The following is a 23,206-nucleotide window of genomic DNA, read 5'->3' on the forward strand; positions in this document are numbered from 1 at the left end:
CTGAAGAAGACTATTATTATAAATGGAGTTTTGTGGACTACTCCTTTTAATGCAGCATGTTATTTACTGTCAAAAGCAATTTAAGTTCATTGAGAAATTTCTAAAGCAAATTTTTGAATGATGCCATCTATAAACCCCCATATATGAAACCAAGCAAAACTTTAGGGTATTATGACTGTTTTTTCCCCCTTTTCCATCTCAGAAAGTCACATTTGGTCTCGCCACAAAGACAATAGTAATGGTAGAAGGAATGCAAAGAGGGGAGAAGGAATTATGAGGGCAAAGGAGATATATATATATATATATATATCACTTTATTTTTCTGGGCTCCAAAATCACTGCAGATGGTGACTGCAGCCATGAAATTAAAAGATGCTTACTCCTTGAAAGGAAAGTTATGACCAACCTAGATAGCATATTCAAAAGCAGAGACATTACTTTGCCAACATAGTTTCATCTAGTCAAGGCTATGGTTTTTCCTGTGGTCGTATATGGATGTGAGAGTTGGACTGTGAAGGCTGAGCACCGAAGAATTGATGCTTTTGAACTGTTGTGTTGGAGAAGACTGTTGAGAGTCCCTTGGACTGCAAGGAGATCCAACCAGTCCATTCTGAAGGAGATCAGCCCTGGGATTTCTTTGGAAGGAATGATGCTAAAGCTGAAACTCCAGTACTTTGGCCACCTCATGCAAAGAGTTGACTCATTGGAAAAGACTCTGATGCTGGGAGGGATTGGGGGCAAGAGGAGAAGGGGACGACAGAGGATGAGATGGCTGGATGGCATCACTGACTCGATGGACGTGAGTCTCAGTGAACTCCGGTAGTTGGTGATGGACAGGGAGGCCTGGCGTGCTGCGATTCATGGGGTCGCAAAGAGGTGGACATGACTGAGCAACTGATCTGATCTGATATATATCACTAGTTATGGGAAATTAGCATCATACAGCAAAGGGAACTGTTTAGAAGACTGAATGGTAGCTCAGAAGTTCCATTCACTTTATTTTATTTTATTTATTTTATTATTTTTTGTTAACATCTCTAGTTGGGAATAGAACACAAAATATGCCATTTTCATTATAAAGTGTTTAATAGTATTTTGAAATGTATTCAGAGTTACACTAAAGTGAGACAGAGCTTTTGCTTTTTTAATCTAATTTTCTTCTTTCTCTTTCTTATTCCTACCCATACATTTAATTTTTTTTCCAACTCTTCAAATATAATTCAGTTTTAATTTTTTTATAGTGGTAAGACAATGTGAGATCTACCCACTTAACATTTTTAAGTGTCCAGCAGAGTATTATTAACTATAGGCAATATGCTACATCATAGATCTCTCCATCTTATTCATCTTGTACAGTTCAGTTCAGTTCAGTTGCTCAGTCGTGTCTGACTCTTTGCGACCCCATGAATCACAGCACGCCAGGCCTCCCTGCCCATCACCAACTCCTGGAGTTCACCCAAACTCATGTGCATCGAGTTGGTGATGCCATCCAGACATCTCATCCTCTATCATCCCCTTCTCCTCCTGCCCTCAATCGCTCCCAGCATCAGGGTCTTTTCCAATGAGTCAGCTCTTTGCATCAGGTGGCCAAAGTATTGGAGTTTCAGCTTCAAAATCAGTCCTTACAATGAACACCTAGGACTGGTCTCCTTTAGGATGGACTGGTTGGATCTCGTTGAAGTCCAAGGGTCTTCTCCAGCACCACAGTTCAAAAGCATCAATTCTTCAGCGCTCAGCTTTCTTCACAGTCCAACTCTCACATCCATACATGACCACTGGAAAAACCATAGCCTTGACTAGATGGACCTTTGTTGGCAAAGTAATATCTCTGCTTTTTTAATATGCTATCTAGGTTGGTCATAACTTTCCTTCCAAGGAGATCTTGTATAAATGAAGCTTTATATACCCATTGAGTAACAATGCCCATTTTTCCACCCCCTGCCCCAGCCACTGCTAACCACCATCCTATTCTCTGCTCCCATGTATTTGAATATTTCAGATAATTCATATAAATGGAATGATGCAGTATTCGTTCTTCTGTGATTGACTGATTTTTCTTAGCACAGTGTCATCCAGGTACATCTATGTTTTTACATATGGCAGGATTTCCTTGTTTTTAAGGCCAAACAATAGGCCATTCTGTATGTATACTACATCATCTTAATTCATTCAACTGGATGGATATTTAGATTGTTTCCATAGTTTGTGTGCTGTGAATAATGCTATAATAAACATGAAGTGTAGATATCTCTTTGAGATCCTAACTTCAACTCTTTTGGATATAAGCCCAGTAGTGGGACTGACACAGTAGTTCTATTTTTAATATTTTGAGAAACTTCTATATTATTTACCATAATGGACACACTATTTTATAATCTTACTAATGCTGTACAAGAATAAAATTTCTCCACATACTCACTATTACTTACCTTAAAAAAAAAAATGATGACTATCCTAACAGATGTAATATATAATTTTGAACTGCATTTCCCTGATGATTAGTGATGTTGAGCGTCTTTAATCTGCATCTTTGTCCTTTGTATGTCTTTGGAGAAATGTCTACTCAAGTTCTTTGCTCATTTTTAAATTGGGCTATTTGTTTTCACTATTGAATTCTATGTCCTTCCCTGATGGCTCAGCTACGAAGAATCCATCTGCGATGAAGGAGATGCAGGAGACACTGGTTTGATTCCTGGGTCAGGAACATCCCTGGAGGAGGAAATAGCAGCCCACTCCAGTATTCTTGACTGGAAAATCCCATGAACAGCAAACCTTGGTGGGCTATAGGCCATAGGGTTGCAAAGGTCAGACTAAAATGAATATAGCATAGCACATTGTGTTCTAGGAGGTCCTTGTATTTTATATATTAACTGCCAGTCAGACACACGGTTTACAAATTCTTTCTCCCTTTCCACAGAGTGTGCTTTCAAGTTTGTTGTAGTTCCACTTGTTTGCTTTGCTTTTGCTGCTTGTGTTTTTGGTGTTTTATCCAAGGAATAATTATCAAGAAAAATGTCAAGATTTTCCTCCATGTTTCCTTCTAGGAGTTTTACCATTTAAGATTTTGAGTTTAAGGTGTTTTTTCTTTTTTTTTTTTTTTTAAATAACAAAAATATATGGAATGGTTCATAAATTTGTGTGTTATCCTTTTGTGGGAGCCATGCTAATCTTCCTGGTATAGTTCCAATTTTAGTAAATGTATTCCAAAGCAAGCAATTGAGTTTAAGTCATTAATCCTTTTTGAGTTGATTTTTATGTACAGTATAAGATTAGGATCCAATTACAGTTTTTTGCATGTGGACATCACTTTTCCCAGAATCAACTGTTGAAGAGACTATCCTTTCCCCATTTTGTATTTTCAAAATGCTTGTCAAATATCAGTTGCTAAAATATGTCTTTAAGTTTATAGTTTAGCAGTATGTAAATTTTAGCAATACCATTCCAATTCATGAACATAAATTATCTTTTCATTTATTTGTGTCTTCTTCATTTTCTTTCATCAGTGTCTTATAGCTTTTGGTATACAGATATTTCACTTCTTGGTTAAACTTATTCCTAAATATTTTATTCTTTCTGATGCTATTTTAAGAGGAATTGTTCTCTTAATTCCATTTATGGAGAGTTAGTTGTGAATGTATATAAATCCAGCTGGTTTTTATATGTTTTTCTATCTTTTACTGTATTTGTTGATTTTATCCAACAGTTTATGTGGAGTATTTAGGATTTTCTTTTACTTATAAAATGTATCATCAGCAAAAATATAATTTCTCCAAATCAGATGTCTTGTCCATTTGCCCTGGCTAGGACTTCCAAAACAGTGTTAAAGAGAAGGACAGGAGGGCATGGGCATCCCTGTTTTGTTCTTGATTTTAGCAAAACTTTCAATGTTTCACCATTGAATATAATGTTAGCTATCAGCTTGTCTTATGAGGCCTTTATTATGTCGAGGTACATTCCTTCTCTATCCAATTTCTTGAGAACTTTCATCATGAAAATGTACTAAATTTTATCAAATGCTTTGCTTGCATCTATTGAGATAATCATGTGATTTTTAATCTCTATTCTATTAATGTTGCACATTGCATTGATTGCTTTATATATATTGAATCATCCTTGAATCCCAGGCATAAATCCAACTTGATCATGTATTGGCATCTGATTTCATTTAGTTGTATTCTCTTATAGCTCACTGAACTTTTCTTAAGATAACTACTTTGAATTCCTTCTCAGACAATTCTTAGACCTCAATTTTTTAATGCCGGGGTCCAGCACCGGTGGATCCAGGGAATTCGAAGCGGGGACAGCGTCGGCAAAAATCAGGAAACAACTGCTTAATTAAACGTTTATTAAGGATATAAAGAGTGGTGAAATAAGGATAGCTCAGCCAAGAAATTCAGTGAAGAAAAGAGGCTGAATAAAATTCCAAAGCGGGAATTACGTCATCTACGAAGGCCGCAGGCATCCTCCCGTTCTCCCGAAGGAGAGGAGACACTAAGGCCTCCCCGGTCAGATCTTAGAAGCCCAGGCAAAATTAGTAGGCTTGACGAGCTTCCCTGCCTCAGAGGAAAAGTTCAGCTAGAAGGTGAAAGAAAGAACAACATGGGAAGACCAAATTTCGGTGAACAAAAAAAGGGCATACTTTATTTTCCAAAGTAGTTTTATACCTTAAGTTATGCATAGAGGATAATGGGGGAAGGGGTAGAGTCATGCAAAGACAGCAGTTCCTGATCCTTATCGAAGCCAGGCTTTCAAACTTATCATATGCAAAAGTTTAGGTGATTTACATCATCTTCTGGCCAGGAGGCCTGTTAACATTTTAAGAAACTTATTTTTCTCTAAAGGTGATTATTCTAAAGTCAGGCGCCAGCCTCCAAAAAGCATTGGATAAAGTTGCATTCCTATAGGACAAAGGTGAGGTGGGCTCAATCAAAAAAAAAAAAAAAATTAACTCAAGGATCCAAGGTTACAAACATTGAGGCTACTACTTACATTTCTATACACCCATTATATCAATCAATACACCGCCAAGGACACAGTAGGTAAGGGATATGGAGACTTAGCAGCAAACATTGGCCCAACAAGTGAAAAACCCTTCACCAATACAATTTCTAATCAATCTTTTAATTACTCAAAGGAATCTGTTGGACAGTTTAGAACATCTCCTGCTTCTCACAGTTGGGAGGCTCTGAACAATCACATGTTGCCGGAAAAAACCTATTCAGGCAGGCTAGAGGACTTCCAAAGGAGTTTGTAGGTTGAAACACTGTCACACCCAGTAATTATTAACTGGAGCTGTAAGCTAACTCTTTTTTCAGAGAGAGGTAGTGGGGGACAGCCCCCCGTAAAGTCAGAGGTGTAGGTGAAATCACAAAGCAGAAAGTAGGCAGACTCTGGTTTTGGGGGTAGATGCTCGAGAATTTCCAGGGAGACTCCTGAGGCTCAATCCCGCCTTTGAGTATGCCAAGCCTCCTTCCTCAAGACCTTTGCCAGGGGCAGAGCTCGCTCCCCGCATCTCCCCCTTTTTTATTTCTTCAAATAGCCAGATGCAGCTCAGTCCCAAGCTTCTGAATGTTCTGCCGAAGAATCCTGAAAATACGAGGAAGAACAGTTATGAGAAGCAAAATTAAAGCACCAGCAGCGACATATCCAAGGATATTAGACAGAATGTTTTTTCCTGAAATGAAGTTAGAGAAAGTGTGAAAAAAGTCATTAGCTGCTCCAGCGGCGGTAAAATCCAGTTGAGAGTGTTCCAGGGTCTATATTTGATTATGAAGTTTCCCTAAGTCCAGGCCAATGTCAGAGCTGTTCCAAACAACTGAGATATGATTTTTGATTTTTTCCCATTCATAATCTGTCTTGTTTACCTTTAAAGATGTCACGCATATCCACCAGTAATCAGCATGGCAAGACAGAGCCATTTTCACTTTTAAAGCCTGTAACTCAGTCCCAATATGCATTATTGCCTCTTCTAAGGCGTCTACTCTCATGTCCAATTTTCTATCTATAACTTCCTGTGTTGTTAGAGTTAAAGAGACATTTTTAGACATAGCATCAACATATTGGGCAGTATGCACTTGTTGAGTCAATGATATTGCTGCCGCAGTAACAGAAGTAATTGCTGCTATCAAAGCTGATATTCCTAAAATAAGTAAGCCCACAAATTGCCGTTGTCGCATTAAATCTTGTAGTTGTTGTAACACGGCGAGGCCGTAATTCTCATACCAGTGGCTAGTCATTGTCACAGGTATCATGAGATAGGGTGGGCATTGTAACACCACAAAAGAGCAGACATTATATTGAGGGGACAAACAAGATGAAAGCATACATTGTTCACAAGTTACTATATTAGGTCCATCTGAATAATTCATGCATACATTAAGTCTTTTGGAGTCATTAGTAAAAAGAAAAACATAAGGGGAGGGTAGACAAGCTAAAACAGAATAAGTAGAATTGCTATCTGGGCGGTATAAGGAAACAGGAGCAGTAGCAGCAAGGGCTCTCCAAATTTTAGGTTGCCAATAGGTCTGTTTCTTAGTTGTATAAGACAGCATAGGAGGAACAAATTGATTACGATGCCTTCTAGTGGCATGTATTGGCCAAGGAAGAGGAATCCTATCCCAATTCTCGAATCTGCCCTCAAATGTATTATTGGCTAATGGATCCTCACCTGGATTCGGGTTGCTCCAGTCCTGAATAGTATAATCTCCACCTCCTGGTATCCTATAATCAATCCTTGAATCATAAGCACAAGATGTCCAAGTTGGATACCCTGTATGACTGTCTATGGTGTTCCATAATTTGTCTGAAGGAGCAACCTTATAACAATTCGGATATTTTGGTGGGGATTTGAAATGCAGGGTTACATAGGGTTCAAGAATCCCAGGCATACAAGCCAATAATACCCAAGTTGACCGGTGACGTAAAGACCAGGAATCTGTTATAATTATTTTTTTAGAGGCCCCAATACATCCTTCTTTGGTGGGGATAATAAAGCTTCTAGGGTCATTGGGGAAGTTAAAGCAAACAGGGAAATCACGTGTTAATCCCCTGACGGTATAATTGAAGTTAACAGGATATTTATCTCTAGTGTAAGAAGTATAGGATCCTCGCAAGAGCTGGGATTGGTCTGTGTTGACCCGTATAGGCTCATTATTCCAAGTAACAACTTGGAAAGTTGGAGGATCTGGGAGATACGCCCAATATTTGGTTGGAATAGGAGAGGTGCTTACCTGGCAGGAAAGCAAAGCAAGCATGGCAATAAACATTTTCTCAGGAGAAGCTGGAGATCCCTGTAAAGAAGCTATTCCCCGTGCCTGGTGGCAGAGTGTTTTTATTTGTCCCCAAGTGGGTACGGAGGCATTCCGGGTCGCCTGAGTCAGGTGGCCTGACACCCTTTTGTGAGGCAAAGGATCGGGGGGAGCAACATCCTGTATGTGAAGTTGAGACATCTGCTTGGTGCACGGATCCGTTCCTTGCTCATCCGGGATCTCCGATGTCAGTTGTCCCAACGCCGGCGGCGTTTCCCATGCTGGTGGGGGGAGCGAAGGCAGAGGAGGTCCCTTCCTTTTTCGGTGTCGCGGTGGCCGGGGAATCCGGTATCCAAGGGGCTGAGACATGGCGAATCAATCTGTCTGGAACCCAAATTGGAGAATCTGCGTCCTGTGGAAAAATGCAAGCATATCCTCGACCGCTGGTTAGCAATGGGTCGGGGCCTTTCCATTGTCCGGAGAGGAGGTTCTTCCATTTAACTAATGGTTTTGCATTCAATAGCTCCGGGCACCAATGGCGAAGCATTGCAGTAGTTCCGGCCGAATCGGCATTTAAAATATTTATTACGAAAAGAGCATGTTGCAAGATTTGATGGGGAGAGCTATACTTAAACTCCCCTTCTTTTAATTTTTGAATTTGGATTTTTAATGTTTGGTGTGCTCTTTCCGGACACCACTTGCCGGGGTCCAGCCCCGGTGGATCCAGAAAATTCGAAGCGGGGACGGCGTCGGCAAAAATCAGGAAACAACTGCTTAATTAAACATTTATTAAGGATATAAAGAGTGGTGAAATAAGGATAGCTCAGCCAAGAAATTCAGTGAAGAAAAGAGGCTGAATAAAATTCCAAAGCAGGGAATTTACGTCACCTACGAAGGCCGCAGGTGTCCTCCCGTTCTCTCGAACGAGACACTAAGTCAGTCTTCTCCCAGTGTCTGCAGAGCCATACTTGTTGCTGAGAGTCATTCGGTCCTTTTCCCTAGGCCAGTGCACTGAAATTCTGGGCCTTGAGTGTAAGCTCCACTTCTGTTTCTCCTTTCTGAAGGAAAAGTCTCAATATTATGTCCCTTCTGTGAATTTTTTCAGGGCCATGCCACCTGTTGAAAGCTGTCAGCCCCTTCATTTTTTCTTAACTGACTCCAGATGTTGGGACTATGTCAATGCCCTCAGCATTGTGGGTGAGATTATGTAGTAACAGGTCTCTCTGAAAGTGGCTTGAGGGTTGTTGCATAGTTAACTCTTTCCACTCATGGAGAAATTGATAGCTGAGGGTATTTCTCTTGCTCCTAAGTTATGCTGGTTTAGAAGAGCTGACACGGTTAACTGAAATTGCTTTTACAAAGCAATTTCAGTGTGACTGTTCTCAGTTTTTAACTCATCTAGGGTACTGCAACTATTTAACTGGATTCTGGAGTTTTCATAAAGGTGTTTGGGGCCTTAAAGTGTTATTAAATTAGTGCATTTGTTGGCCAATGACAGCTGGGACTTCCTATTCTGCCTTTTTGCTGAGATCACTGCTTCAAATTTTTTTTTTTTTTAATTGGAGGCTAATTACTTTACAATATTGTGTGGGTTTTGCCATATATTCACATGAATCAGCCATGGGTGTACATGTGTTCTCCATCCTGACCCTCCCCATCCCATTCCTCAGGGTCATCCCAGTGCACCAGCCCTGAGCACCCTGTCTCATGCATCGAACTTGGACTGGCGATCTATTTACATAATATAGTATACATGTTTCAATGTTATTCTCTCAAATCATCCTACCCTCACCTTCTCCCACAGAGTCCAAAAGTCTGTTCTTTACATCTGTGTCTCTTTCGCTGTCTCGCATATAGGGTCATCGTTACCATCTTTCTAAATCCCATATATATGTGTTAATATACTGTATTGGTGTTTTTCTTTCTGACTTAACTTCGCTCTGTATAATAGGCTCCAGTTTCATCCACCTCATTAGAACTGATTCAAATGCATTCTTTTTAATAGCTGAGTAATATTCCATTGTGTATATGTACCACAGCTTTCTTATCCATTCATCTGCTGATGGATATCTAGGTTGCTTCCATGTCCTGGATACTGTAAACAGTGCTGCGATGAACATTGGAGTACACATGTCTCTTTCAATTCTGGTTTCCTGTGTGTATGCCCAGCAGTGAGATTGCTGGCTCTTATGGCAGTTCTACTTCCAGTTTTTTAATGAATTTCCACACTGCTCACCATAGTGGCTGTACTAGTTTGCATTCCCACCAACAGGGTAAGAGGGTTCCTTTTTCTCCACACCCTCTCCAGTATTTATTGTTTGTAGACTTTTTGGTAGCAGCCATTCTTACTGGCATGAGATGGTACCTCATTGTGGTTTTGATTTGCATTTCTCTGATAATGAGTGATATTGAGCATCCTTTCATGTGTTTGTTAGCCATCTATATCTGTATGTCTTTGGGAAAATGTCTGTTTAGTTCTTTGGCCCATTTTTTGATTGAGTCATTTATTTTTCTGGAATTGAGCTGCAGGAGTTGCTTGTATATTTTTTGAGGTTAATTCTTTGTTAGTTGCTTCTTTTGCTATTATTTTCTCCCATTCTGAAGGCTGTCTTTTCACCTGGCTTATAGTTTCCTTCGTTGTGCAAAAGCTTTTAAGTTTAATCAGGTCCCATTTGTTTATTTTTGCTTTTATTTCCAATATTCTGGGAGGTGGGTCATAGAGGATCCTGCTGTGATGTATGTCAGAGAGTGTTTTGCCTATGTTTTCCTCTAGGAGTTTTATAGTTTCTGGTCTTACATTTAAATCTTATACCATTTTGAGTTTATTTTTTTGTATGGTGTTAGAAAATGTTCTAGTTTCATTCTTTTACAAGAAAAACTGGTTGACCAGTTTTCCCAGCACCACTTGTTAAAGAGATTGTCTTTTCTCCATTGTATATTTTTGACTCCTTTGTCAAAGATAGGGTGTTCATAGGTGTGTATATTTATCTCTGTATATTTTGTTCCATTGATCTATATTTCTGTCTTTGTGCCTGTACCATACTGTCTTGATGACTGTAGCTTTGTAGTATAGTCTGAAGTCAGGCAGGTTGATTCCTCCAGTTCCATTCTTCATTCTCAAGATTGCTTTGGCTATTTGAGGTTTTTTGTATTTCCATACAAATTGTGTAATTATTTGTTCTAGTTCTCTGAAAAATACTGTTGGTAGCTTGACAGAGATTACATTGAATCTGTAGATTGCTTTGGGTAGTATACTCATTTTCACTATATTGATTCTTCCAATCTATGACCATGGCATATTTCTCCATCTATTTGTATCATCTTTGATTTCTTTCATCAGTGTTTTATAGTTTTCTGTATATAGGTCTTTTGTTTCTTTAGGTAGATTTATTCCTAAGTATTTTATTCTTTCATTGCAATGGTGAATGGAATTGTTTCCTTAATTTCTCTTTCTGTTTTCTCATTGTTAGTGTATAGGAATGCAAGGGGTTTCTGTGTGTGAATTTTATATCCTACAACTTTATTATATTAATTGATTAGCTGTAGTAATTTTCTGGTGGTGTCTTTAGGGTTTTCTACGTATAGGATAGTGTCATCTGCAAATAGTGAGAGTTTTACTTCTTCTCTTCCAATCTGGATTCCTTTTATTTATTTTTCTTCTCTGATTGCTGTGGCTAAAACTTCCATAACTATGTTGAATAATAGTGGTGAGAGTGGGCATCCTTTTCTTGTTCCTGACTTTAAGGAAAATGCTTTCAATTTTGCACCATTGAGGATAATGTTTGCTGTGGGCTTATCATATATGGCTTTTATTATGTTGAGGTATGTTTATAACTTCTACTCAAGGTTTTTAAAGAATCCTAACCAAAATTAAGTCTACTCATCATTGGGATAAAGCCTTTTTAAACCCCCAAATTCACTTTGTTGTAGGATAACACCTATAAAAATGTAATTAACAAATACCCTTTGTGAGTGGGAAAAAAAAATTACTCCTTTTTCACTAGTCTATCTCAGTTGCATGATTACCTATATATCTGAAATGAGTTTATACATTTTATATTCCCCCTGAATATGCCAAAATTTTACAACTGAAAAATCATATTGCTACTGTACCATCTAGGTCCACATAGATTATTTAAGAATCAGAACAGGATATAATAAGTGTTCTGGTGCAATTACAATGGTTCAAAAATTACAATAAGGGCTCAACCCACCTGTTTTTGAAAATACAGAGGTGAAAATATTTGTATGATAGCTACCATTAAGGAAGAAAATTAATGAGGTCCTATGGTCCTATATTTTCTTATATTTTCTAATCTTCAAGATGTAAAGGTTAATCATTGAGGTTCTTTGTAAGGTGACCCACAGCTCATGCAAATGAGGCAGATAGGCATTGTTATGGATCAGTATTTCCCTAGAACAGCAGTCCCCTTCCTTTTTAGCACCAGGGACCAGTTCTGTGGAAGACAATTTTTCCACAGCTTAGCGAAGGGTGATGGTTTCAGGATGATTCAAGCACATTACATTTATTGTGCACTTTATTTCTAATCTAAAGCGGCTGCTAATCTAACAGAAGGTATCAGTCTGTGGACCAGAGGTGGAGGACCCCAGCCCAAAATACCTGAGGTGATTCAGGCCACCACACTGTGGGGAAATTGGATTTAGGCTTCTATTATGGTGGAACCAACAGATGAATCAATTCCATATTTTTGAAGGCAGCCAGTTATTATTGAACAGAATATTCAGTGATTCTACTTAAGATAACATTAAAAAGAGATGTCTAGGAAGAAATATTTTTGGAAGTAGAATCTTTTTGTTGTTAAGTTGAATTATCACCAAATTTCATGACCTTAATTCTATTACGAAAGTCCATTTTTACAGATTCAGTAATTGGAAAATTAAAGTTCAACCATAACCAGATTTAATAATTTATTCAGTTCAGATCTTAAATATTTTAATTATTCAATATGTTAAAACATCTGTGCAAGAAAATGTCTTACAAGATATAAATCAAGAACTCTCTCTAAACTGTGTTTAAAAAGCTGTATCTTCTACCCACTCAACTGCCTATCCTTCTATTCCACACCAACTCACTACCTAACTCTGTCCACACCTATTTGATACTCTCCTCTGTCAAGTTTGTAAAACAGATTATCTTCTGCACTGATAAATGTCAAGATTATAGATTATTTAAAAAAGAAAAAAGTGTCCTTATATACACAAACAAAGAACTTTGCATGTTTAATCTTTTTACAAGAGAAACATTTCTGGGAAAGTCTCTAAATAACGTCTTTAAAGTTTTTTTCTGTATCCTAAGAAGATATCTTGGAGAAGGCAATGGCACCCCACTTCAGTACTCTTACCTGGAAAATCCCATGGACGGAGGAGCCTGGTAGGCTGCAGTCCATGGGGTCGCAAAGAGTTGGACACGACTGAGCGACTTCCTTTCACTTTTCACTTTCATGCATTGGAGAAGGAAATGGCACCCACTCCGGTGTTCTTGCCTGGAGAATCCCAGGGACGGGGGAGCCTGGTGGGCTGCCATCTATGGGGTCGCACAGAGTCGGACACGACTGAGGTGACTTAGCAGCAGTAAGAAGATATCTTAGTGGTTTCATCCGTGTGAAAGTTTGTGGCAGTCAAGTTGCGCATTTATATTTATGAAGAAAAAAAAACACAATAAAAGTGAAACTGTTAGGGGAACACTAACTGCCAGTTCTTATCATGGTCAAGGTTCCCTATCCACAATGTGTTGTTCAGCACAGTCTGTTTGAGAATTGCTGAGTCATGATAGAGTTCTTGGCCTTTGTCATCACCTATTGATGGTGCTCTGGAATTCTCTAGGAAGTCAATTCCTTCACCCTTTCTTCATTACTTTATATAGTTAAAATGTTACTAATTGGTCAATATACTTCTGAGAAATGGAAGTTCACCGTTTTTCCTTTTATTTTCTTAATTTAATTTTTATTTTATATTAGAGTATATTCATGTGTGTGAGTGGTCACTCAGTCATGTCTGACTCTTTGTGACCTTGTGGACTGTGACCTCGTGGACCAGTCTCCTCTTTCCATAGAATTTTCCAGGCAAGAATCCTGGAGCAGGTTGCCATTTCCTACTCCAAGGGACCTTCCCTACCTAGGTATCAAACCTAGGTCTCTTGCATCAAACCTGCATCTCTTGCATCTCCTTTACTGGCAGGCAGGTTCTTTACCACTGTCCCATCTAGAAGCCCCATATTAGAATATAGTTGATTCAAAATGCTGTGTTAGTAACAGGCATAAAGTGATTCAGTTATGCATATATATGTATCTATTTTTTTTTTCAGATTCTTTTCCCATATAGGGAAATATAGAATATCAAGTAGAGATCCATGTGCTATGTAATAGGTTTTTGTTGATTTTCTGTTTTATATATAGTAGTGCATATATGTTAATCCCAAACTCTTAATTTATCCCTTCCCCCACCTCATCTTTCCCCTTTGCTAAACATAAGTTAATTTTCAAAATCCACATGTATTGTTCTGTTTTGTAAATAAGTTCACTTGTATCTACTTCTTTTTTTTTAAGATTTCATATATAAGTAATATGATATTTTTCCTTCTCTATAAAATTTACTTCATTTAGAATAATAAACCTAGGTCCATCCATGTTTCTGCAAATGGCCTTATTCATTCTTTGTATGGCTTAGTAAAATTCTATTGTATATGTGTACCACACCTTCTTTATCCATTCCTCTGTTGATGGTCATTCAGATTGGTTCCAGGTCTTGGCTATTGTAAAGAATGATACAAACAACACTGAGTTGCATTTTCACAGTGCTAGATCAAGATTTTTTTTTTTTAACTTATATGTAAACATGAAAGACCCTGAGTAACCAAAGCAACCTTGAGAAAGAAAAACAGGGCTAGAGGAATCGGACTCCCTCACTTCAGACTATACTACAAAGCTATAGTCATCAAAACAATGTAGTACTAGCACAAAAACAGAAATATACCTCAATGCAACAGGATAGAAAGCCCAGACATAAATAAACACACACACCTATGGCCAATTAATCTATGACAAAGGAGTATATGATGGAGAAAAGACAGTCTCTTCAATAAGTGGTGCTGGAAAAACTGGACAGCTACATATAAAAGGATGAAATTAGAACACTCCCCTATACTATACACAAAAATAAACTCAATATGGATTAAAGATCAAAATGCAAAACTTGGTACTATTAAACTCTTAAAGGAAAACAGTCTGAATACTCTTGGATATAAATCACAGGAATATCTTTTTGGATCCACCTACTAAAGTGATGAACATAAAAACAAACAAATGGGACCTAGTTAAACCTAAAAACTTTTGCACAGCAAAGGAAACCATAAAGAAAATAAAAAGACAACACACAGAATGGAAAAAAAAATATTTTTATGTGAAGCAACTGACAAGGAATTAATCTCCAAAATATACCATGCAGCTCATTAAAAACAACCCAATCAAAAAATGAGCAGAAGCTCTAAATAGACATTTCTCCAAAGACAAACAAATGACCAGAAAGCAAATGAAAAGATGTTCAACATGGACTGGGTTGCCATTTCCTTCTCCATCAGTAATTATTAGAGAAATACAAATCAAATTTACAGTGAGGTATAACCTCACACTGGAAGTTCACCATTTAATTTTGAAGTAATTCCTGGGAATACAAGTGTTAAACTTATGGGAAAGACAAACTTATAAATAGATATTTTTAACCTTTGAAAAGCAAATTGGAGATGCTATGGGTCCGAAAAGAAGCATCATTGCTTTCTATTTTAGTCTTCAGTTCAGTTCAGTTCAGTCGCTTAGTCGTGTCCGACTCTTTGCAACCCCAATAATCACAGCATGCCAGGCCTCCCTGTCCATCACCAATTCCCGGAGTTTACCCAAACTCATGTCCATCGAGTTGGTGATGCCATCCAGCCATCTCATCCTCTGTCATCCCCTTCTCCTCCTGCCCCCAATCCCTCCCAGCATCAGGGTCTTTTCCAATGAGTCAACTCTTTGCAAGAGGTGGCCAAAGTATTGGAGTTTCAGCTTCAGCATCAGTCCTTCCAATGAACACCCAGGGCTGATCTCCTTTAGGATGGATTGGTTGGATCTCCTTGCAGTCCAAGGGACTCTCAAGAGTCTTCTCCAACACCACAGTTCAAAAGCATCAATTCTTAAAAGTAAGCAAAAGGGCCTTAATATTCTTTTCGGCTTGAATAAACTTTAGACAGCTTCCTTCCTAACTATAAGCTCCTGATTTCCTTTTCTTTTTTTTTTTTTTTTTTTTTTTTTGAGGTTTTTTTTTTTTTATTTTATTTTATTTTTATTTTTATTTTATTTTATTTTATTTTTAATTTTATTTTATTTTTAAACTTTACATAACTGTATTAGATTTGCCAAATATCAAAATGAATCCGCCCTTTTTCTTAGAGTATTTTCTTTAGGAAACTTATAATTGTAAATCCTTCCTTTGTCCATACAAGGTGTAGATATTCTCACACACATTTACAACCCAAATATGCCTTAGTCAAGGTCCTACAAACCATCCCTTTGAAATGTAATCATCAAGGAAAATAGAATGCCTATCTCGAAATCTCCATAGAGGAGTAGGAGCCAATCTTAGATCAATACCAATTAGCCAACAATCATATTGACCACCTCCACCTCAGTTAACATCTTCCGGTATTTATCCACTAGCTTACCACAACATTTAACAACTCTCCCACTTTTTCTTTCAGAGGAGTATCCTTTATTCTACTTCTTGCCTTGTTTTCTGTGCTCAGAAAAATAAAATGTTGACAGTTGGCTTGCCATCTGTTCTCATAGGGCCAAAGTCTAAAACTTTGAGATATTTTTCAATGGAGTCCTTGATTATAGATAACATACTATTTTCAGAATATATGTCTGTTAATGACTCATTATTAAAATATTAACCAACAAAGCAGTTGACCTGAAGAGAAACTTCAAGAACAAAGTTGGCACACTTGTTCCCAAGGTATCCATGATTTTTTTCATATTAAAGCTGCTTCAACTTATCTTTTATTTTATTTTTGATTGTGCTGGGTCTTCATTGCTGCACACAGGTTTTGTTTTTTGTTTTGTTTTTTTTTCTAGTTGTGGTGGGCAGGGGCTACTCTTCACTTGCAGTGTACAAGCTTCTCATTGTGATGGCTTCTTGTTGCAGAGCATGGGCTCTAGGCCCATGGGCTTCAGTGGTTGTGGCACTCTGTCTCAGTATTAATAGTTTCAGCTTGCAGGTTCTGGAGTGAAGACTCAATAGTTTGGAACACAGGCTTACTTGCCCTGTGGCATGTGGAATCTTCCTGGACAAAGGACGAAACCAATGTCCTCTGCATTTGCAGGAGGACTCTTAACCACTGCACCACCAGGGAAGTCCAAGTTACTTCAACTTTGAAACATGTGTGATTAAATTATAGGCATGGTGGATGGTACACATTTATAACTTTCCAATTCTACATTGCTGACTACATGGGATAAAGAATAACTGGCCATTATTATTATATTGGATATCATTATAATGGTGGAACAGTAACAACTGGCAAACTGTTATGGGGTAACTTCTTTGTTCATTCAATGAGAAAAATGTAAACTGTAATTTTTTCCAACATCATTCTGTAGATAGTAGCAAGTACTTTTATTTTAAGCCTTCTGGAAAATTTGTGTAGTGAATCTACAGCAGTTCTAGATCACCAGTTTTCTCATCTGTAAAGTTGTTGTTGTTGTTCAGTTGCTAAGTCATGTAAACTCTTTGTAATTTCATGGACTGCAGTGCACCAGGCTTCTCTGTCCTTCCCTATCTCCTGGAGTTTACTCAAACTCATGTCCATTGAGTCAGTGATGCCATCCTACCATCTCATCCTCTGTCACCCCCTTCTCTTCCTGCCCTCAAACTTTCCCAGCATCAAGGTCTTTTCCAAGGAGTCAGCTCTTCACATCAGGTAGCCAAATTATTGGTGCTTCAACATCAGTCCTTCCAGTGAATATTCAGGATTGATTTCCTTTAGGATTGGCTGGTTTGATCTCTTTGCTGTCCAAGGAACTCTCAAGAGTCTTCAGCACCACAATTTGAAAACATCAATTATTTAGCTCTCAGCCTTCTTTATGGTCCAACTCGCACATCTGTACATGACTACTGGAAGTACTACAGCTTTGACTATACAGATCTTTGTCAGCAAAGCAATGCCTCTGCCTTTTAACATGTGGTCTAGGTTTGTTATAACTTTTCTTCCAAAAAGCAAGCATCTTTTAATTTGATGGCTGCAGTCACCATCCGCAATGATTTTGGATCCCAAGAAAATAAAATCTGCCACTGTTTCCACTTTTTTCCCATCTATTTGCCATGAAGTGATGGGACAAGATGCCATGATCTTAGTGTTTTGAATGTTGAGTTTTAAGCCAAATTTCTCTTGCTCCTCTTTCAACCTCATCAAGGGGTTCTTTAGTTCCTCTTTGCTTTTTGCCATTAGGGTGGTATCATCTGCATATCCGAGGTTGTTGATATTTCCCCCTGCAATCTTGATTCCAGTTTGTGATTCATCCAGCCCAATACTTTGCATGATATACTCTGCATAGAAATTAAATTAGCAGCGTGACAATATGCAGCCTTGCCACACTCCTTTCCCAATCTTGAATAAGTCCATTGTTCCATGTTCAGTTCTAACTGTTGCTTCTTGACCTACATACAGTTATCTCAGGAGACAGGTAAGGTGCTCTGGTACTCCCATCTCTAAAGAATTTTCCACAATTTGTTGTGAGCTACACAGTCAAAGGCTTTAGTATAGTCAATGAGGCAGAAGGAGATGGTTTTCTATAAAGTGTAAAGTGTGAATATCCATAAACATCCCACCCTCCTTGGCACATTGTGCCTTCATACTACTATCAAGAGAGCGCAGTTCATCAACCTTACTGATCTTTCCCATAGACTTTGAGAAATATGACTAATCCGCAGTCAATGAACATGGTGAGAGGTGGTCCGCAAAGTCATGTAGTAGTGGCCCTCAGGTGACAAGTCATGTTCAGGTACAACTTATTTACATGTATCACAATGGAAAAACACTGAGAAAAGACTCCACAAATATTAATAGTTCTCAGCCCACTCCACCCATTTGTTCTCATAATTAGCTGCTACTTTTCCATTTTTAGTTATTTTAGATATTAGTATAAAGGTATTGGAATGGTAGAACTTAGAGGAAAGAAGTCCATCCTTTCTCTCCCAAACCATCCTAGACCAAAGCATTCATTCAATTTTTCGTGTCCTTGTACAATTTCACCAGTAACAAAACTTTTTCTCTCTTATGCAGATAAATTTTAAAACCATGGTCTATAGTCATAATTCTTTCTATTGGGTCTCCTCTTACTCTGTTATAAGTACTGACAGTGGAAAATCTTCATTCAGTTCAGTTGCTCAATCGTGTCCGACTCTTTGTGACCCCATGAATTGCAGCATGCCAGGCCCCCCTGTCCATTACCAACTCCCAGAGTTTACTCAGACTCAAGTCCAGCGAGTTGGTGATGCCATCCAGCCATCTCGTCCCCTGACGTCCCCTTCTCCTCCTGCCCTCAATCCCTCCAAACATCAGAGTCTTTTCCAATGAGTCAACTCTTCGCATGAGGTGGCCAAAGTATTGGAGTTTCAGCTTTAGCATCAGTCCTTCCAAAGAACACCCAGGACTGATCTCCTTTAGAATGGACTGGTTGGATCTCCTTGCAGTCCAAGGGACTCTCAAGAGTCTTCTCCAACACCACAGTTCAAAAGCATTAATTCTTCGGCACTCAGCTTTCTTCACAGTCCAACTCTCACATCCATACATGCCCACTGGAAAAACCATAGCCTTGACTAGACGGACCTTTGTTGGCAAAGTAATGTCTCTGCTTTTGAATATGCTATCTAGGTTGGTCATAACTTTCCTTCCAAGGAGTAAGTATCTTTTAATTTCATGGCTGAAATCACCATCTGCAGTGATTTTGGAGCCCCTCCAAAATAAAGTCTGCCACTGTTTCCATTGTTTCCCAGTCTATTTGCCATGAAGTGATGGGACCAGATGCCATGATCTTCGTTTTCTGAATGTTGAGCTTTAAGCCAACTTTTCCACTCTCCTCTTTTACTTTCATCAAGAGGCTTTTAGTTCCTCTTCATTTTCTGCCATAACGGTGGTGTCATCTGCATATCTAAGGTTATTGATATTTCTCCTGGCAGTCTTGATTCCAGCTTGCGCTTCTTCCAGCCCAGCATTTTTCATGATGTACTCTGCATATTGCAAGTCTCCAAGTAAGATTTTAAAGTGGATCACTTACCCTTAGTTAATTATAAAATAAGTACTTCTCTTCCTTTAAGTCTCCTCCTGTCCAGCAGGGATTGTGTTGAAGGAAACCTCAACCATGAGAGCCTCTGTTCCCTCTCTGGGTAGTCTCCACTTATGTGAAGAACATTATTACTTTGCCCTTCAAGTTCCTTCTCTCCAGAATGAATAAACTCAGTTTCTTTCATCTTTCCTCTAGTGCTTTCTTTTCCATGCCTTTGTCATTTTCTCCTTGTAGGAGACATCCAGAAATAACAATCTGTGAGTGAACAAAGTTAAATGTTATAAATGTACAATTAATATATCCAATTTACTCCTCCATGCTATATGGGGAAAAGTAGTTTAAAAATGAACTTTTCATTTCATAATATTCAAACTCAAAAGTATTATATTTTTGTTGTTTTTACATTAGTATTATTTTTGTCCTAACCAAAAATATCACTTGTTTTTAATCTCTTGCAGTGGATACTGTTTAAGTTAGAGCAGGATTGTTTAACTTCTATCCCTCTCGACCTTCTGTGTAATCTAATGGTTTAGTTAGTGGACAAACACAGGTCAGAGACATTTAGTCTTCATTACAGCATGTTAGCTTAACAAAAGTATAATAATAGCTAAAAAGAAATCTGATAACAATGAAAGTGAAAAAAAGAAATAAAAATGTATTACTCCATTAATGCGCTAGCACTGACTAATGAAGACAAAGTAAACTCTTCCTTGCCAGCTAAAGGTCAATGCTAACTTGAATCTCCTGTATTTACATATGTCCCTGGCATCTGTGAAGAACTTGGGAGACTTGAAGGAGTAGTGTGTGTGTTATTATACAGAATAAAGCCTAATAGCACTCTAAATCTTACTTCCAATCCTAAGTAACCAAGGAATGATTTGAAGATACACTTAAAACTGTTTTCCTATTTACTGTCTACCAATACAGACCTGCTACATGTAACCCCTCTAAGGCTCTATTCCAAGCTAATATTTTAAACCTTCATATGCCTGAAACAATAACGTTAAAAGTGTATTGAAACTAATATATGTACAGAAAGGTCCTTGAAAGTGAAAGTGAAGTTGCTCAGTCATGTCCGACTCTTTGTGACTCCATGCACTGTAGCCTATCAGGCTCCTCAGTTCATGGAATTTTCCAGGCAAGAGTACTGGAATGGCTTGCCATTTCCTTCTCCACAGGATTTTCCCAACCCAGGGATCGAACCCAGGTCTCCCGCATTGCAGACTGACACTTTACCATCTGAGCCACAGGGAAGTCCAGATATATGTACAGAATATATGTACAGAAAGGTCCTTAAGGTCACACAAAAACATTTAACAGTGGTCTCCTTTAAAAAAAGGAAGGGTAGAGTATGTCAGTAGGAAGAGGAGGATAGTGGCTGTATCTGATTAAAGGGGTATTTTAATTATTAAATATTTTAACATATTGGGGTTGTTTGATAGTGACAGTATATCATTGCATCATTTAAAAATAATATAAAGCAATAACTTTGGATAAATTAACATTCTCAAATAGTTCAAAAAACTTTGTAAGTTGATTAAAATTTTTACTTGAAATACAGTACCTATTAATTCTAGATTTTTTTTTTTTCTTTTCTGATATACATTTATGTAGTTGAAAGCTAACCAAAATAAAGCATTTGGATGTACCTGCATTTTCCAAAATGTCCAATATTAGGAATACATTCCTGGAAGTAACTAGAAAAAAAATCATGATATAGCCCAGATCAATTCAATCAACAGAAATAAAAAGTAAAATTTGTGGCTACATCATTTGATTATTTGATCTATTTGCATTTGTAACTGGCTTAATCTCAAGACTGAGTCTGTCAAATTCACATATTCTGTCTCATGGTATTTAGATCTTTTTAAGAAAATATTTTTTATTAGATACTTAAAAATACTGCCTAATAAAAATGAATTTTGTTACTCTTTTCACACCATTTAACTGAGAGGTATGCCAATATGCCATCAAAGCAATAAACAAATTACTGCCTTTAATTCATACTGTTCCCTGATGTGGAACTCACTCAGTAAATGCTCCATAGAACACTGATGACATCCAATGGTCAAACTGATAATTTGCAGAGTTTCAGCTGCTCAGTATAGGGCCTTCCCTCAGGTGGTATCTATACCTCTTAGCACCACCCACCTATGGGAAGAATATTCCATAGGAAGAATATTAAGTATAATTTCCTTATATGGAGAGAGGCATGAAGAAAACAAGGGGAAAAAGAGTGGGAAATGGAGACAGCCATCTTTAAATTATCTTGCAAAGCCAGTCTTTGAAGGGAGATCATTTCTGTAGTGAAACCTCATTTATGTGCATGCTTCTATGCTTCAACTACGTTTGGTGTGAATATTGCTTAAACAGTAATATTTTAGGGATAATTAGGTGTTCTGAAATCAGAGGGCACCATACCACAAGTTAAAAACAATTGAGGAAATTGAAGACCCAAAGACACTATTGTAAAATACATCCATTCTTGTGGTGAATGAGTTCTGTTCCCTGATTTTGTTACAGTTACATCATGTCCATTGACACTAATAACACAATTGTTAACTTCCAGAATGACTGTTACTATATCATTTTTGTCTTGGTTAATAGCCTGTTTCATTACCATTAACTTAAAAGTGGCTTGTGACAAAATGAAGACTAAATCAACTGTGAAACAGAATGAAAAATGGGAACTGTTTCATGTAGCTCCTTTTCACCTGTTCTGTGAATATGTTGTGTGTTTTCCTATCTTTGTCTTTGCTTACACTGATTCTTAAGACTGAACCTATATTCTTTCTACTTCCAATAGGCTAAAGTCAACTCATAGTGTCATAATTATATATAAACATATTTTTTCCATGTCATTTTTATTGAAGTATATTTGATTTATAATATTAGTTTCAACAGATAGCATAATGAGTCAATATTTTCATAGGTTATGATATATTTAAAATTATTGGAAAACAATGTTTAATTTTCTCTCTGCTGTAGAATATATCCTGCTGCTTATCTATTTTATACATTGTTATTCAGTTGCTAAGTCATGTCTGACTCTTTGCAACCCATAGACTGCATCATGTCCTTCACTATCTCCTAGGATTTGCTCAAGCTCATGTCCATTGAGTCAGTGACAGTCACCATCCATTAGATGAAACCATCTCCTCCTCTGTCATCCCTTTCTCCTTCTGTCTTCAATCTTTCACAGCATCAGGGTCTTTCCCAATGAGTCTGCTCTTTGCATCAGGTAGTCAAAGTATTGGAGCTTCAGGTTCAACATGAGTCTTTCTAAAGAATATTCAGGATTGATTTCCTTTATCTGTTTTATACATAGTAGCTTGTATCTCTTAGTCCATTAACCTTGTCTTTCCCCTCCCCATTTCTCTCTCCCAAGTGGTAACCACTAATTTGTGAATCTGTTTTTGTATTTATTTATACATTTGTTTCCTTTTTTAGATTCCATATGTGAGTGATAACAGAGTATTTTTCTTTGTTGAACTTATCTCACTAGTGCCGGGGTCCAGCCCCAGCTGATCCAGGGTATCCGAAGGAGAGACGGCATAGGCGAGGGTCAGGAAACAACTGCTTAATTAAATGTTAATTAAGGATATAAAGAGTAATAGAATA

At 37.8% G+C, this 23,206-nt stretch overlaps 1 protein-coding gene and 1 non-coding gene across 2 annotated transcripts; both read right to left on the minus strand.

Moving 5' to 3' along the window:
- Positions 1 to 3,110: 3,110 nt before the first annotated feature.
- On the minus strand, positions 3,111 to 3,214 carry LOC129642530 (U6 spliceosomal RNA). The gene has a single exon (XR_008709797.1). It is a non-coding gene; the product is annotated as a U6 spliceosomal RNA (small nuclear RNA).
- Positions 3,215 to 5,474: 2,260 nt separating this feature from the next.
- LOC129655591 (uncharacterized) lies at positions 5,475 to 7,616 on the minus strand. The gene is given in 1 exon segment (XM_055586221.1): positions 5,475 to 7,616. A coding segment is annotated over 1 exon segment (2,142 nt).
- Between the last annotated feature and the right edge of the window lie 15,590 nt (positions 7,617 to 23,206).

Source organism: Bubalus kerabau, chromosome 1, assembly GCF_029407905.1.
Source record: "Bubalus kerabau isolate K-KA32 ecotype Philippines breed swamp buffalo chromosome 1, PCC_UOA_SB_1v2, whole genome shotgun sequence".
Taxonomy (NCBI): domain Eukaryota; kingdom Metazoa; phylum Chordata; class Mammalia; order Artiodactyla; family Bovidae; genus Bubalus; species Bubalus kerabau.